Source organism: Phaethon aethereus, assembly GCF_964289735.1.
Source record: "Phaethon aethereus genome assembly, chromosome: 1".
Classification (NCBI taxonomy): Eukaryota; Metazoa; Chordata; class Aves; order Phaethontiformes; family Phaethontidae; genus Phaethon; species Phaethon aethereus.
In genome coordinates this window covers 87,768,979-87,785,925 of record NC_138575.1, presented here as the reverse complement: position 1 = coordinate 87,785,925, position 16,947 = coordinate 87,768,979, and the positions used below count along the sequence as shown (strand labels likewise).

The 16,947-nt window shown below is 48.8% G+C and overlaps 1 protein-coding gene across 1 annotated transcript; it reads left to right on the top strand.

Moving 5' to 3' along the window:
• Positions 1 to 273: 273 nt before the first annotated feature.
• On the top strand, positions 274 to 15,155 carry CLSTN3 (calsyntenin 3). Its single transcript, XM_082003491.1, has 18 exons — positions 274 to 425; positions 3,122 to 3,244; positions 4,212 to 4,407; positions 4,882 to 5,090; positions 5,399 to 5,548; positions 6,171 to 6,356; positions 6,817 to 7,086; positions 7,376 to 7,488; positions 7,568 to 7,730; positions 8,849 to 8,905; positions 9,687 to 9,844; positions 10,025 to 10,173; positions 10,644 to 10,870; positions 11,963 to 12,133; positions 12,730 to 12,875; positions 13,002 to 13,137; positions 14,674 to 14,891; positions 14,976 to 15,155. Exons 1-18 carry the CDS (start codon positions 341 to 343, stop codon positions 15,144 to 15,146), a joined length of 2,928 nt encoding a protein of 975 aa, XP_081859617.1. The 5' UTR covers positions 274 to 340; the 3' UTR covers positions 15,147 to 15,155.
• The last annotated feature ends 1,792 nt before the right edge of the window (positions 15,156 to 16,947 follow it).

Sequence of the window (16,947 nt, the reverse complement as noted above, 5' to 3'; positions counted from 1 at the left end):
CTGCCCGGACTGCGGTGAGAAGAAAAACCAGCGGCTCCCCCGCACAGCGCGGCGCCGCGCGGCGCGCCCCCGCACCACCTGTCGCGGCGGCCCCTCTCATTGGCTGCCGACCCCCGGCGGCCCCCGCCGCGCCCCTGACGTCATGCTGCAGTGGCGGGGCGGGGCCGGGCGTGGAGCGGAGAGGGGCTGGCGGAGGTGCTGCGCCGTCCCTGCCCGCCGCCGCCGCGGGAGCGAGGGCGTGTGCCGGGCAGGGCAGGGCCGGGCCGGGCCGGGCCGGGCAGGGCAGTGCCGCGCCCGCCGCTGTCCAGTAGCCCCGGGCGGGCTGGGACCCGCCGCCGCGATGGGCGACCCTCGGCCGCGCGCCTCCGTCCTCCTCCCTCTCCTCTGCCTCTGCGCTGCGCTGCCCGGCGGCGCCTCCAACAAAGGTGAGCGACGGAGCCGCGGGCACAGTCCCGGGCGGCGACGGCGGGGCCGGGGCTGCGGCGCCGCGGCTCCGCTGGGACCCGCTGGCTGCCCCCCGCGGCGGGGCCGAGGGGCGCGTTAGCCGTGGCTCATCCATGGCCCCCGCGGTCGCGGTGCGGCTCCGCGCTGCCCGTCGCCTTCATCTGGCACGTTTTTGTCGGGGGATGTCCGTGGTCCCCGGCGGCTCCGGCTTTCTTTGCCCCTTCGGGCGCCTTCATCTCATCCTCTCTCTACTTTCTCCATCTGCCTCCTTCCAGCGCTTTTCTTCCATTCCTTCCTTTTAGCATTCCCCTCGCGTTTTCCCTCTTTCCACCCACTTGTCTCGCTTTTGTTTCAGTTATTGCTGTGTGGATTTAGCTTTCCTTCCCTTCCTTTAGTGTGCTGAGAGAGAATGTGTTGCATCTCCACAGACCCCTGTGGTTTCCAAAACACATCCCCTATCTCCATCATCCAATTCTAATTCATCCATCTACAATCTGTCAATAGGAATTACTGTATGGTTATGTTAACTATGCAGGTTGCTAATATAGAACAGTATCTTATGTACTAAATATGTAAAAAAACCCTAACACTACAGCTGTAACATTCTGCATGCAGATGTTCTTTGAACATGTAGAACGATGGAGAAAGATGTAGGTTTCTAGGTTTGTGGCTGTAGACCCAGGCACAAGCAATTCATCCCAGGGGAGTCAGTGTGTCAATAATCTGACAGGGTGGGAGAATCTGAAAGCATGTCCCTGTGAGGGACTCAAGGGTCATCAGGGAACGTGACACCTTAGGGTGCTCACTGTGCTTCGGCAGAGGTAGGGCCACAGGGTGGATGCAGTGCCGAGCTCTGTGTATGCTGACATTGGCAGGGGCATTTATTTGTACTGCTGGTGCCAAGGGGCCCAGTGGCGAGGCAAGGCCCCTTGTGCTCTGGATTTTCTCTCTCCTTTCTGAATTTACACTCTGAAACATCTTCCCACCTTTTGCAAATTATTTTAGATTCACAGGTGATTTCTTGAAGCTGGTAGGAGTCTGTATCCTAAAAATATTCTCCAAATGTTTTCCTAATCTCCAGGAACACATTTCCTGAGAAATCAAATTGGTGATTCCCAAGTTGCAGGTGGATGCAGCAAAAGATTTATCTCTCTATCATCAGCCTGTTACCCCAGCAACAGGGCATGTCTGGCATTTGTAGCTATGGATTCCCACCTCGGTGGTGTGGTGCATGGACCCATTGCAGAGTGGAATCTGGTAGGGGCAATGGAGAGGTAGAGTGAAATGTGGGCACTTGCACACAGGAAGGATTCCACCTGCATACTGAGCAGGATGGATGTTTCGCTGGATTTCCTATGCAATGCTTTATAATCTTAATCAATACAGTAAGGGAGAAATGCCAACCCGCGCTCTTCGCTGCTATGCCAGGCTGGGTCTGCCCACTCTGCCCTGCTGGTGCATCCCCACTCTGACCTGTCGCCCTGCCTGCTGGCCCACCACCCGGCTCCGGCAGCATCCCCTGGTCCCAATTTGCAGGAGTGCTTGGTAAGGGATACTGTCCCTTTTGAGTCAACACATCATGCCATGCTGGTATGGTTTCAGAGAATACTGTGCTGCAGAGGATGAATTCACATACTAGAAGTAGTGCCCTTGAGGGAAAGGCTCTATATCCTACTCCCCACCAGCTCTGAGCCATGCTGTGCTCAAAGTATTGCTTGGTTGTAATAAATCTTGGTCTCCAGGGGGGTGGGAGAGTGGGGGATTATCTGGGAATGGGGGCTGTAACTAGGCCATATAATATAATCTCTGAGGCCCATTTGGCAGGGAATGGGCACAGGGGAGGGGTTTTTAATTTGTAATGATTTTTCTTCTCTCTCCCCTCCTCTCCCCTCCCCTTCCCTCCCCCCAACCCCTTTATTTCTCCTTTTCCCTGCCCTGGAGCCTGTGTGATAAAGATTAATTTGCTATTTCTGGGCCTGTGACATTTTTCAGAGCCTCCTGCTGGCTGCTGCCTCCATGCCAAGCCTGGCTGGGCTCCAGCCAGCAGGATTAGCAAGGAGGGGCCAAGGGAATATGGTGCTCGCCATGGAGTGGGGAAGGAAGAAGCAAAGGACTCTCAGAGTAGGTTATTACACATGTAGTATGACTGATAAAGTCAGTCTGAGTACATGTGTGTAGATCTTGGGCCTTAGTCCAGAGGATATGAGGCATAAGTGGTAATGGCTGCATGCAATACTTGTCCCCTGGGAATACCCCAAGGGAAGATGTATCCTGGATCCTTTAATTATGGCTTCAGTGAGCTAAAGGATTTAGCATTTGGAATCTGTCTCCAGAATTGGGCTACTTCTGCCTCTTGATTTCATTTTTTTTAAAAAACGGCTCCAGCTTTCCTGGGCACCCAGATGCCTCTCCACATATTTCTAATCAGAACATAATGAGGAGGCCAGAAGGAACACATTGTTTCTGATGAGGTCTCCCAAGAGCCATGTACAATGGAACTAAAGAAAGATAACTTCTTCCTCCCAGTCTAAAATAGACTTCTTTATTTCCAGAGAAGAAGGTGGGGAGGGGTGGTTGTTACCTGCCACTGGATGATATTCTGCTCTTTTCCTACTGAATCTGTTATTGGTGGCTAATACATTCTTGTGCTCCATCCCTTACACCAAACCCACCTCAGCAAATAAGCACAAACCCTGGATTGAAGCTGAGTATCAGGGCATCGTCATGGAGAATGACAACACAGTCCTGCTCAACCCACCGCTATTTGCACTGGACAAAGATGCTCCACTGCGCTATGCAGGTAGGTAGGTAACAGCTCTGGGAAGGGTGGGAGGCAGGGAGAGACCTCTGAAGAGGCAGAGACAGGGTGACATTCATCCCTGTGTTGGATTCTAGCTCTCTCCAAGAAATGACCACCTCCAAACCTTATTCTGGAGGAGGTCCTCAGTGAGGTCTGGAGGCAATTTGGGCACAGCTTGATGTAGGATGCTGTGAGCTGTTTCCCTTCGGGAGAGAAATTGAGGGTGGAGCCAGCTACTTTTTGACGCAGTCCAGCTATTTCCAAAGATCACATGCACAGCTCTGTGTCTCTTAGCACTGAAGGAAGCTGGTAGGGCACACTTCGTTGGCAGTGCTACATCCCCTCACAGAAAGCACAAATCCCTGAAACTACAGATGAGGCTTTACAAGGGTTGTATGCCTGCTGCTTGCTTAGGCTGTGCCTGGAGCTTCCTTGCGCATTCTCCCTCAGCTTTGGGAGAGGAAAAGTGGTCCCTGTGAGCTGAACTTTAGGATTTAGGTGACTGTATCTGCAGTTCCCTGCAGTACTGTGCACATCCTGCGTGAGTGGGTGGATGAGACATCATGGATCTTCATGCTTTGGCTGTCTATCTGCAATACATGGCCTGTTTTAGCTCCCTGAGGGATGCACAGGAGAAATAAGGTGCTCTCCCAGTACTGTGGCTGTGTAGCACTAATAAATCTAGCTCGAGCCTTGTAACCTCTAATCTTTCTTGATGCTGGTCAAGACTCCTTGCCATGGGAGTAGTCTCCAGTAGAGGGCAATCTACACCATTAATGGCTGTAAAAGATGGTGGGAGGAACCTCTTAGGGAACCAAAAATTGCTCGAAATGAGAGGTAATAATGAGGGAGAAAGGAAAGTGTTAGTTAGAAAGGAAGAAAACATGGGAGAGGGAAGCAGGGGCCATAATGTGCTCTCCTCAGTCCTTTCCTTTCTCCCCTTCCTCTCTGCCTTTGTGGGTACCAGGTGAAATCTGTGGCTTCAGGATCCATGGGGCTGGGGTACCTTTTGAAGCTGTGATCCTGGACAAAGCTACAGGAGAGGGGCTGATCCGGGCCAAGGAACCAGTGGATTGCGAAGCACATAAGGAGCACACATTCACCATCCAGGCTTATGACTGTGGAGAGGGACCTGATGGAGCAAATACCAAGAAATCACACAAGTAAGTCCATGCAGTCATTGCTGCGTGTTACAAAATGTCGCAGAAACACAAATACAAATTTCTGTGGGCACACTTCCTTTAGCCAGGAGTATTATTCTAGCCTTGATACTATAACTCAACATGTTAATAAGACCCAAAAAGAAATGTTCACAGAGTCACATGAGTGAATACACTAGAAATGATGGCTGCTTGATAGTTGTGTCTAAGGGTGGTGTTTTATGTTGCTGCATATAGACAGGAGGTCCAGATTACTTTATCATTCCTTTTGCTCTTTCTCTGGGGTGGGAAACCATTGTCCAGCTCCTGTGTACCCATATTGGTGTGCTGGAACCGAGGTCTCTTTCCTTGTCCTCGCTTTTGATGGCTGGAAATCAGACTGGTGCACTTCAGGGGAGTGACTTCTTACACTGAAATTTAGGTGGTGTATGGCTCCTAATCATCTGATCGGTTCTTATTGATGTCTCTCTGCATCAGGGCCACAGTGCACGTTCGAGTAAATGATGTGAATGAGTTTGCTCCTGTCTTTGTGGAAAAGTTGTATCGTGTGGCAGTGACTGAGGGAAAGCTGTATGACCGCATCTTACATGTGGAGGCCATTGATGGAGACTGCTCGCCACAGTACAGCCAGATCTGCTACTATGAGATCCTGACCCCCAATATTCCCTTTCTGATTGACAATGACGGTAAGAATCCGCACCTACCATAAGCACGTCACCCCCTTTCCTGCTTTGCTCCCCATCTGCCAGTCCCATTTGCTGGCAGACCTGTACTGTATGAATTTTCTAGCACTGCCGATCCATCTCTCCTGGTGCAGAGACACAGCAGCCATTTTGTGGGATGCTATAGCTTGCTACAGAGTGGCACTGGGGATGGGACACTCAATGCCTTTTTGGTTGTTTTTGTAGTTGATCAAAAATAAGAGTAATTTCTAGAAGGAATATCTTCGAGGAGACTGTCTTCCCTCCCTTGATCTCTTTGTTTTGCTAACCAGGGAACATTGAGAACACAGAGAAGCTGCAGTACAGTGGAGATCACCTCTACAAATTCACAGTGACAGCCTATGACTGTGGAAAGAAGCGGGCTTCTGATGATGCTGAAGTGGAAATCCAGGTGAAACCCACCTGCAAGCCCAGCTGGCAGGGTATGAAACCTCCAAACACAGTTATGTCTTCCCTTTGCTTTTCCTGAACTAATATTTAGTCCTACTCATTGCAAATGTTTGTATATACATATATAAATTTGTATGCGCATACATATGGTTCAATTCTAGCACCAACCCATCAGTCCCATCAAAGGGGATGCAGCAGACATCTCAGTCTGTTGCAAAGCCACTGAAAGTCAATTCTAACATTGGAAAATCATTCCTTGTATTACTGGAACTACTGTGTATTTGATAAGGCTCATAGACTGTATTCAACATAGATTATTTTTGGGGCTGCTTATCTTGAGGATATTTGGCTTTTCCAGAAGTGTTCATCTTAGTCAATAGAATTAAGGGGAAATCAACACAGCTAAATATCTGCTCTGCCTGATAAGAGAGGTTGACAATCCAAGGAGCACTAGCTGTAGAAGATGAGAATTTGGACTCTGTGCTTCTAGGAAATCTTCCCTTGCACTGATGCCAGCTGCATAAAGTTGTCTTTTCAACATGGAAAGTGCCAAAAATCTCTGTTTCTGGGCTAGTCCACTTGTGTATGTGCCAGATGTTCTGGCCTTGGGTCCTTGACAGGACCTAACCTCTCTCTTTCACTCTTCTTCATTAGGCTGGAACAAGAGGATTGAGTACACCCCGGGTGCAGGCAGCCTTGCGCTCTTCCCCAGCATTCACCTGGAGACCTGTGATGAGCCCCTGTGGAACATCCAGGCCACAGTAGAGCTGCAGACAAACCATGTGGCCAAGGGCTGTGACCGGGATAACTACTCTGAGAAGTCACTACGCAAACTCTGCGGTGAATTGATTCTTTCCTGGACCGAGGGCAGCTTTGGCACAGCACCCTGCCCCTTCCCTTGGAGGGGTTCACAGTGGTAGCTCTGTGCCTCACACAGCAGAGATGCTGGGGGACACATTCCTCACATCTGCTGTGGTCAGCGGGGATGGGAGGACACCATGCTGCATTGGGGGTCAGCGGGCACCCTGCCTGTATTTACAAGGGGGTCCCTGTGCTTTCCTTCCCAGGAAGCCAGAGGCTTCTGTGTATTGCCCCAGTACACAGAATCTGTGGGACTTCCCTCAGCACAGATGGAAAAGTCACCATCCTTCTCCAGATAGGAGGTCTATAGGCAACTCCTCCTCTCCTTGTGCTCTGGGATGTTACAACGAGCCCTCTTGCACCCTCTTCGTCTGTACCCTAGTTCTCAGGCTCCTTATTCTCCAGTGCTGACATTCCTGACTCCTTCCCTTCTCGGTAGGTGCTGCCTCAGGAGAAATTGACCTGCTGCCAGTGCCTAGCCCCATGGCGAACTGGACTGCGCGGCTCTCAGTGCACTACAGCCAGGACAGCAGCCTCATCTACTGGTTCAATGGCAGCCAGGCTGCCCAGGTGCCTGTGGTGAACGGGCTGAATGCCCATGAGGGGCTGAGTGACCACTTCACCCTGTCTGTATGGATGAAGCATGCCGTGGTGCCTGGCAAAGGCAGGCGGGAAGAGGAGACAGTGATCTGCAATACAGTGCAGAGTGGTGAGACACTTTTCCTGGGGTGGTGACACTTCTGCCCATGGCCTCTAACTTGTTAGAAGGGATTGTTCCTGCAGCAGGAAATCTCTTGTGTTCCCAAGTGGGACCTCGGCAGAGGTTCCTCCTTAGGAACACAGCTTCATCAGGTGTCACTTTTTCTGGGACCAGTCAAGCCTGTTGTGAGCACGAGGTGCTGAGTGCCAGTCGTGCAGCCTAGCATGTGCTTCTGGGCTCTACCTGGTGAAACTGCTCTGAGGTGTGATATGTAACTCCCTGTGCTTGTCCCTGGCAGAGGATGGCTACTCACATTACTCTCTGGCTGTGCACGGCTGCCGGATTGCTTTCCTCTACTGGCCATTGCTGGAAAGTGCAAGGCCTGTGAAATTCCTCTGGAAGCTTGAGCAGGTGAGGAAGTGTTTGCGTTTTCCCCATGTCCCTTCTGCTTCTGCCCTCTGCTGATCCATTCCTCTGCTATCTGCTGTAGGTCTGTGATGATGAATGGCACCATTATGCCCTCAACCTGGAGTTCCCCACTGTCACACTCTATGTGGATGGTGTTTCTTATGATCCTGCCCTCATCCACGACAATGGCCTCATTCACCCCCCACGGCAGGAACCCTCACTCATGATTGGAGCCTGCTGGACAGGTGAGTGCCCAGTCCCTGAACGATGCTCTTCCCATATGGGAAACGAGAGTGGAGGGAGAGCCTGAAGAGGTGAAAGAAACACCACCCAATACCAAATGATGCAGACCACATTACAGCCATATTTCCTCCTTGGCACCAAAGCCAATGTGGCTCCTTCCTTCCTTCCAGACCAAGTCAGCAGGCCACAGTAATAATAGCTTAGGGACAAGTGTCATTGGCAGCTTCATGGACAACAGTGTAGAATATGCAATGGATAACCAGCTTTCAGGTAGAGGAGAGTTGGAACTCTGAACCTCATTCAGGCGCTGGCGTTTCTATCAAAGCTTTTCATCAGAGCACAGGCAGTACTATTTGTGCTGCTGGTCATATTGATGGGGATTTCTGTGTCTTGAGGGTCTATATGAAGAAGTCACAAATAGTTCTGTAGAGGAATTGGGTTGGAGGACAAAGATCAGGTTAGGAACATACTTAAGCTGCTACCAGATTAAAACCCATTCTGTGGAGTTGTAAGGCTGGATTTCACAGGTCTTTCAGTTCTCCTGCAAGACTGAAGCAGGACAGAACTAAAGGAATTTGCCTGCTGCTTGCCTTCACTCTAGCAGAAATTTCTAGCAAGATTAGATCTTTACTGTAGTACTGCTTCTCCCAAGTCAGGGATTTTCCTACAGCTCTGTGCTCTTGATTGGCCTTTTGCAACAAACAAATATTAATCAGCTTGGGACACCCTCCTAGAACCATCTGAGTTTCAAAGGGATGTTGAAAACATGGTGTGTTGTGAACATGGCTAATTGTGAACATGGCTAGGACCATGTTCCATAAATGGGAATCAATTAAAATAGATATCATTGGGAAAGGAGAAAAAAACCCCAACCCTCTACTTTCTCCCTTGTATCAGTTACTCATTCTATAGTCTCACCAACCCTTTCATGAGAGGGACTCTGCCCTCTTTCATCTGTGATGTGCTGTCTCTAGGGTTGAAGGGTGCACTGCTTGGCAGATGACTCCAAAGTTGTTCTTTTGGACTGGCCAATACAGGCACTTGTATATATACTTGCTTGATCTTGTAACTACTGTCTTCCAATGCCTTACTGCTTGTCTGAATGTTCTCCCTTTTGCAGAGGAGAAAAACAAAGAGAAAATCAAAGGAAACGAGAACTCCACTGATACTGTCCAAGGTAGGGAAAAGAAAGAAGATGGTTCTCTTCCCCTCTTCACCGTGCATGACTACCACTTCTTGCGTGGTGCCTTCCTCATACAGTTCCCCCAATCCTGTCTTGCCACCTCCCACCATCTCAGAAGGATACCTCTTATGTGGCAGATTGGTCCTTGGTATCTGTGGAGCATGAAAAGGCTGATAGGAGGACTACAGCCTGCTTTGAGAGATGGAGTATGCTTTTCATGTGGAGAAAGAGTCCTCATGCCTGATCATTAAAGCTGGTCTCTGAAGACCACAATAGCCATTAGAGACATCAGGAGATGTCACCTCATCCCCATCTATCTATGGAACATATAGTTTCTTTTAAAAGAAGACCTCACAGGAAGCAGAGTGAGAAGGGGACAAGAAATTGTTTCCATCTGGCATTCAGCAGTTTGGCAGAAACTTCTCTACGCTACCCACCGTTCACTGCCCTAGTCTCTGTTGGTCTGTTTTTCTTGCTTTCTCCCATCTGGAATTCAAAAAATTGTCACCTCCATCCCTTAAGCATCCCCTGTCTTCTTGTTGTCTTTGCTTTTCCATCTCCTGTGCACCTCTCTGTCCCTCTCTACCTCCTTTAACATCTCTATGTCCCTCACACTGTTGCTTTTGTTGTCTTGGCTTTTCCATGACCCATGCACCTTTCTGTCTCTCTGTACCTCCCTTAACATCTGTATGTCCCTCACACTGTTGCTTTTGTTGTTTTTGCTCTCTTCCTCACCATGTCTCTCACACCCTCCACCTCCCATTGTTCCCCTCAGGAGATCCTCTGTCGATACACCACTACTTCCATGGTTACTTGGCTGGCTTCACTGTGCGCCCTGGTAGCTTGGAGAGCCGGGAGGTTATTGAATGCCTGTATGCCTGCCGTGAGGGGCTTGATTACAGTGACTTCGACAGTCTGGGCAAAGGGATGAAGGTATGCCCATCTGCCCAGCTTGCATGGGTCTCCACTACTCTCCTCCCCAGCCTTGCTTCCCAGGACTTTGCTTGCTCCCCCACCTCAGACAGCTCCCCACCTTTCTCCTTTGTGTGTCTCAGCGTGAACTCTTGGCATTTGCCAGGGAACTCTGAGTATTTTCTTCTCTTCCACCTGTAGGTTCATGTGAACCCCTCTCAGTCCCTGCTCACCTTGGAGGGTGACGATGTGGAAACCTTCAACCATGCAATCCAGCATGTGGCTTACATGAATTCACTGCGCTTTGCTACCCCTGGAGTCCGGCCACTCAGACTCACCACTACTGTCAAGTGAGTGGACAAAGCAGCACCTCTGGCTAACTTCAGCTAGAAGGTTACTTCTCTTTTGACTAAAAGTACACTCTCTCATCTTGTATTTTAATTCTAATTGATGGTCTTGCTATGTGTAAAAGTCTTCCTGAAAATAAATTAAAGTATCCAATATCCAAATGGATACTGTAATACTGGGTCCTGGGGTCTATGCAGATAGCAGAATTTCTACCTTCACTCATGGTGTTTCATACATGTGGGCTGGTTTTAATTTTGTCTGTGGTTTGTGGATGTGACCAAGTCACCTGAAACCCAGTGATGTCATTCCTACCAAACCTCTCTGTCTTGCACAGCAGGCTATAGGGAAGCTTTAGGAAGACTACCAGAAAAATGATATTCCCTTCACTGGCAGTAATGGGCAGGAGGTGTTCGTTTACAATGTTGCTGTTGGAAGCCTGGGCCAACTGATGCTTTCTACTGCTCTCCTTCAGATGTTTCAGTGAAGAGTCCTGTGTCTCCATTCCTGATGTGGAAGGTTATGTTGTGGTGCTACAGCCTGATGCCCCCCAGATACTATTGAGTGGCAATACCCATTTTGCTCATCCTGCATCAGACTTTGAGGCTCCTGATGGGATCCCCCTGTTCCCCAACCTCCAGATCACCTGCTCTATTTCTCACCAGGTGGAGGCCAAGAAGGATGAAGATTGGCATGGTACTGGTGAGTGGAGTACAGGGTGAGGTATAAAAGACAGACTGGAAAGTCCCACAAGAGCTCCTGTCCTGCAGAGGAAGTAGAGTCCCTCATTACACATGAAATGGGAGGGAGTTTACAAATACAGAAGCAAGGCACATTGTCTGTCAATATGTAGGCTAATCGGTTCTTATCCCTTTCTGCTCCTCCCACCCAATTCCTTTGCCTCACTCTCTCCTCCTTCTTTCCCAGGCTGCTCATTCCTAATCTCTTTTACATTTTACCTAAATTTCCCTTTATTGAATCTAGCACTGGATGGATGTTCTGCCTGTTACCCTCTCCACTCAGGCACTTACTCAGTCTCCTCCTGCTTCCTTCTCTCCTGCTTTCCTTATTTCTTTACCCCTCCCATCTCCTTCTCCATCACTTATTCCTGTGAATTGCCCAGTCAGGTTCCTCACACTGTATAATATCTTGTCACTCAATTTCTCTCCATCATCCTCAGATTAAATCTCTGGACTCTGTGCTCTACATGTCCTTTCACTTCTTTCGTATCTCTTCTGGTAATGGGATTTTTTCCCATAGTTTTCTGTTCAGCAGCTTTGCTTTTCCTTGTACAATGATGAGTTTCTTGAGTTAGAGCAGGTTGGTCTTAGCCCTGCTGAAAGCAGTTAGTCATTGAATGTGGTTGCCATTTTAAAGCAGATGATAAGATCTCAACCATGGTAACCAGCAGTCCTGAGACAGGGGAAAACTTTCAAAAGCGCTCAGAGTCTGGGAATGTGTGATAGAGTTGTTCCTAATTTGCACATTCTCATTGTCAACAGAGTCCTTACAAGCCAAGATGTGTTGTCATAAACCAGTCTGATAATAGTATGCTGTTCCAAAATAAAGTGACTTTATTATGTGCATAAATAATGTCATTAGAACCAGGGGGACTCCCCCAACAAGTAATTAGACTGACAGTGATTTTACTCAAGGTCAGTGCTAGCCAGAGAAAGAAAAGTCATTACATATGATGTGAGTACTTCTAAGTAAGTGGGTATCTCTGAGTAACTCCTGCCTTCACTGATGGCTGTCTGGATATATGGCCCTGTCTTCTTTCTGTTTGCTTCTCAGTGACAGACACACGAATGTCAGATGAGATTGTGCACAACCTGGATGGCTGCGAGATATCATTGGTAGGAGATGACTTGGACCCAGAGAGGGAGTATCTGCTCCTGGATGGGGCGCTGCTGCAGCAGCGGGGCCTGGAGCTCGTTAACACTTCTGCCTACCTGACCATCACAGGTATGTCCTCTCCTTGGCTACAGCTATCTTGGCCTCTCTCACTGCCTGGCAGGCATCGCTGGGAGAAGCACTTAAGCCGGTGTTAGAGATGTGTTGGTGTACTTTGTGAGACTCTGAGATGTAACCATTTTTTGAACTCCTGGCTTTTGGAAGTCCCAAGCCATTTCCTTGGGCTCCTCTCTCAGCACACAGTACTGAAAGGCATGATGTCTGAGCTCTCAGCCAGGCTTGTATCACTCCTCCCGACTCACTCCTTGGGATTTGGTGTTCTCAGGTGCCAGCAGCATTTTGCATGACATGACTTGGGGAAAGCAGATCCCACAGGCTGTGGACTGGTACAGCTCTATTGTACTCTCCAGAACTTAACAGGGCTGTTGCTCTTGATCCTTCCTTCCCTTCCACTTGTTTTAGCAATGCAAGCAGGGATTTCATCAGGTCCTTTGCAGCCAGCTCCATCTCTGCTCCCTTCCTAAAACTAATGAACCCAGCATTGCCTTGGATTCCTCTACAGCTCCTAGTTGCTACAGTGTTATGCTGCCAGATAACTTTGAAGCAGGATTTCCTTACCTCACACCAAATCTCTTTTCTCGTCTTAGGCGTGGAGAGCATTGCAGTTTATGAGGAAATACTACGCCAGGTCTCATACCGTATCAGCCATGGTGCTGCTCTTTATGAAAGGAAATTTCACCTATCCTGCACTGAGATGAATGGACGCTACTCCAGCAATGAGTTTACTGTTGAGGTACAAGATCAGTACATGCACATAATAAGTGTAGGCATGGAGAGGGCATGGTGGGTGGGAATGCACACAATGTAGAATGTACCATGAACACAGGGCTGAGTCTCTCTCACTCTGGTCTTTCTGCAGGTGAATGTCCTTCACAACATGAACCGAGCTGCTCATCCTAACCATATTCTGAGTTCCCAGCAGTTCATGCACCAAGGCCGTCATTTACCCCCAGAGCTATCTGGGCATAGTTTGGCAAGCACCCATAACAGTCCAAGTATGTAACACTATCTTTTGGGTTTATTCCTTTAGGTCAGGATGCCGATTTTCTGATATCCTGATAGAATCTATAGCAGAGGATTCCTTTCAAGCTCCCTATACCCATGTTATCAAGTTCTCATTATCCTGTCCCACTTGTCATTAGCAAATGCACTGCAGTCTGTGTGAAATTGTGTTTTTAGACCTTGGTGCAACAATCCTCCTTTTCTGGTGCGTTGTTTTCTTGATGTAGAAGCAGTCTGGAATTTATACCTGTGAAGATCTAAAAAGAACAACTGTAAGCTAGTATGATTTCACTCATACACCTTGCAAAGGTGTTATGCAGGCTTGGGTAATGTAATTTCAGAAAGAAGCTTCAACAGCAGGAGAGAAACAAGAGAATCAAGACTGCCCCTGCTCTAAAAAAAAGAGATGGGACTAGTTAACAGGGCAGAAAAATACAGGAGACAGCACCACACAGACAAGAGGAGGATTCTTGCCCCCCAAAACAGAGGAGAGTGGCCTGAAAGCTAGACTAGAGTTTAGATTTGTTGGTTTATGCTGGCAGCCCTGTGCCACAAGTGTGACCACAGTCCATTTGGCTCCTTCTAGGCTGTGAAAGCTCTAGGACTGTTACAGAGAACCTGTGTTGGTTTTGGACCCCTATTGTAGGGAACAAATGGAAGGCACCTTTGGTGCTAGATTTTGCTGCAGCTTCTTGCAAGCAGCTGATCCCAAGCTAGTCCAGTCCTGCAGCTGGCACTGAGCCACTGCAGGGACAGCCTACATATGTACTGGGAAAGCACCAAAAAACAGCCTTTGTTTCCCGCCCCACCAGGCTTTGCCTGATGACAGCAGAAAAGGAAAAGCTGTCCCTGCTGTACAGAACCACCCAGAACAAATCCACACAGGGCCTGGGTAGATTTTGCAGTGAAAGGGGTTATCTGAGGAGTCAAGGCTCAGCCCACAGGCCTAGAAAAAAGGGGGGTGGGGGTTGGGCTAAGGGTCTTAGATGAATTTTTAGGTGAAGTTAGATGAAGTTTTCTTCTGTGGAGAAGCCAGGCTGTGACCATGGCACTGATTAGAAGGCCATCACAGCCCTCAACTCTGCCCCATGTGCAAACCAGACTTCTTTTGGCTTCCTTCTTTGTCTACTGCTTGCACTGAAATCACACCCTCTGAAAATCATCCTCATATTCTTAGAGGCTCTCCCCAGCACATATTTCTCTCTCCCATGAGGGGGATACCAATGGCTGCTGTGTAACATATTCTGGCAATTTCTGTAGCTAAAGATGTGCAGAATCTACAGGCCAGGCTGACATCAGAGAACGCCTGGACCTAGGCATTCTAGAGAACCATGCAGGTCTCAAGTGAAAATACAGCAGCTGAAGGCAGGAACTGCCTGTGGCCACAGCAGCAGCAAAGTCAGGACGTGTTCCTGTGCAGACCAAAAACCCAAGCTCTGCCCAGGAACCCCAGTTCCTGCAGGTCGGGTTGGAAATGCATGTTTCTGTTACAGACTCTAACCACACCTTCTCATTTTCTTTCTCCAAAGTGGTTCCCAGTGCTGCCACTGTCATCATTGTAGTATGTGTGGGCTTCCTGGCAGTCATGGTGATCCTTGGCATCCTGCGCATCCACTCCCTGCACCGGCGGGGAGTGGGGCAAGAGGTCCCTGGGGCTGCTGAAGGGGGGCACACAAGCACCCGAGGCAAAGAGAGCGACATGTTCTGGGATGACTCAGCCCTCACCATCACAGTCAACCCCATGGAGGTGAGGAGCAGCCACAGTGGCTGGGGCTGGGCGGGCAGCTGGGTTGCCAGATCCTTCCCCTTACCCCATGTCTCACCTCCCCAGTCCTACCAGAGCTGCCAGGAGAGGGCAGCAGAAAGCGGCGAGGGCAGAGCTAGTGAGGGCATGGAAGACGAAGATGACAGCACAGACTCGGAGACACCCGACTCCCCAGACAGCAATGACGTGGATGACCGACACATCATTGGCAAAAGCGATGGCTCTCACCGCTACTAGGAGCTTTAAAACACCAGTCCAATGGATTCCCCCAAAACATATGGACGGAAGGAGGAGGTGTCTTAACTTCTTCCTTCCTCCACCATGTACACATGCGCTCATTTGTCATTTCTGCCTCCCATGTTCCTTCATCTTCTGCCATTCTCATTGTGGACATTCTCCACATTACTGAACCCCCATCTGGCTCTATAGAAACATGTGTTAGGGCACTTGCACATGACAGTGGCACAGTTCAAACTATGATAAGAAGGTGCTTGGAAAGAACAGAAATTTGGAAGGAGGAGCCAGCCATAAGGCTCAGAGTGGGGTCTATCACAACCTCTCCCCTGATATTATATATATATTGTATATTTTTTCAATGTTGTCGTTTGAGGTTTATTCTTGTTTCATGCAAAAAAAAAAACAAACCACTGCAGCTTGTGTCGCTTTGTAAAATTGTCGATACTCCTAAACTAAATGAATGAAGGTAAGAAGGATGAGGAAACAAAGTGGATTTTAAAATAAATGGATTTCAAATAAAATGATCAGGGCTTCTGCAGTTTTTCCACTACAAGCAGGGAAAGGAATAGTCAGTGTAGCTTCTAATGTGAGACTGGAGATTGTCCAGAGCATGTATTTACTGAAATTACTGCCTTATCTTGGGGAAGGGTTACATTTTTTAGTGTATGTGTTGGAACAAGAAAAACACATCACCCCTGACTCTACTCCCCTTCCTTTCTGAGAGTCAAAATACTCTGTAAACAGAGTAGCCCTCCCCAGGACATGGGGCTAGGAACCCACAAAGGAACAGAAGGCATCCAAGCCTGTCACAGGCAAGTGTAACACATGCAGTAGACTGAATTCTTGATTACAGAAAAAAAGTAAGGCTCTTCCCATACACTTAGTGTATCATCAATTGAAACAGGCTTCATCCATCTTTTCATGTGACCCACTTTCTTTACCAGCATAAAAGAGTATTTTTCACACCAGGGGTTCCAGCTTGTAGCAGAACAGCCCCAGCACTTCTGAGGGAAGGAGGTGTCCTCCTCTTTCTGTTGGGAATTGAAACACAACAGATACTGTCAAAGCATGGCTATGAGTCCAGTAGCATGAGTTGTTAGGGTAGTGCTTTGTAGCAGGTTGTGCTTCTTCCCTTTATCTACTTGATCTGATTATTCAGACCTTGCAAGATGAAAAGAGGCTGTCAGCTGCCTGACACGTCTCAGGGCAATGGCTGCAACATGTTAAGGACCCAAAGGAAGAGTCTGCAGTGGGACCTTTGCTGGCAGCCAAGGTTGAGAAATCCTCCTTAGGGGCAGGAAGGAAGCACAGTAGGTGAGAGTGGAAGAGCCCCTCTGAGGGCATGAAAGGTCTCAGCACAAGATCTCCGCTTGCTGCAGTTCTCTCAGATGTCTCAGCTCTAGCCTGTCTTCATGCCCACTGTGCCCACATATGGTTGTTACTGGCTCCAGAACAAGTGAGCTTGCTAAGGCTGTCTAAAGATACTCTTACGCTTTCTCCTTTGTCTCCCTCCCAAGTTCCATGCCCTTGTGTCAAACAGGGAGCTTACAGCAGGCACTGTCAAACCAGTGCCCTGACATCTTGAAGCACTGGAATAATTCAAGTCTCCAGAAAGAAGAAAGGCTACATTGTGCACATTGGAGCCAAAAACTTTGCACAAAATAGTCTTACGACCTCAGAATGCTATGCCTGACCCAGTTTTGGTATACGATGAAAAGCACCACCTCTCAGAGCATGGAAAAAGACCAAGTCTCAGGACCATGAGGTCCCTGTATCTCTACAGCAGCCTTAGTCAGGTGCC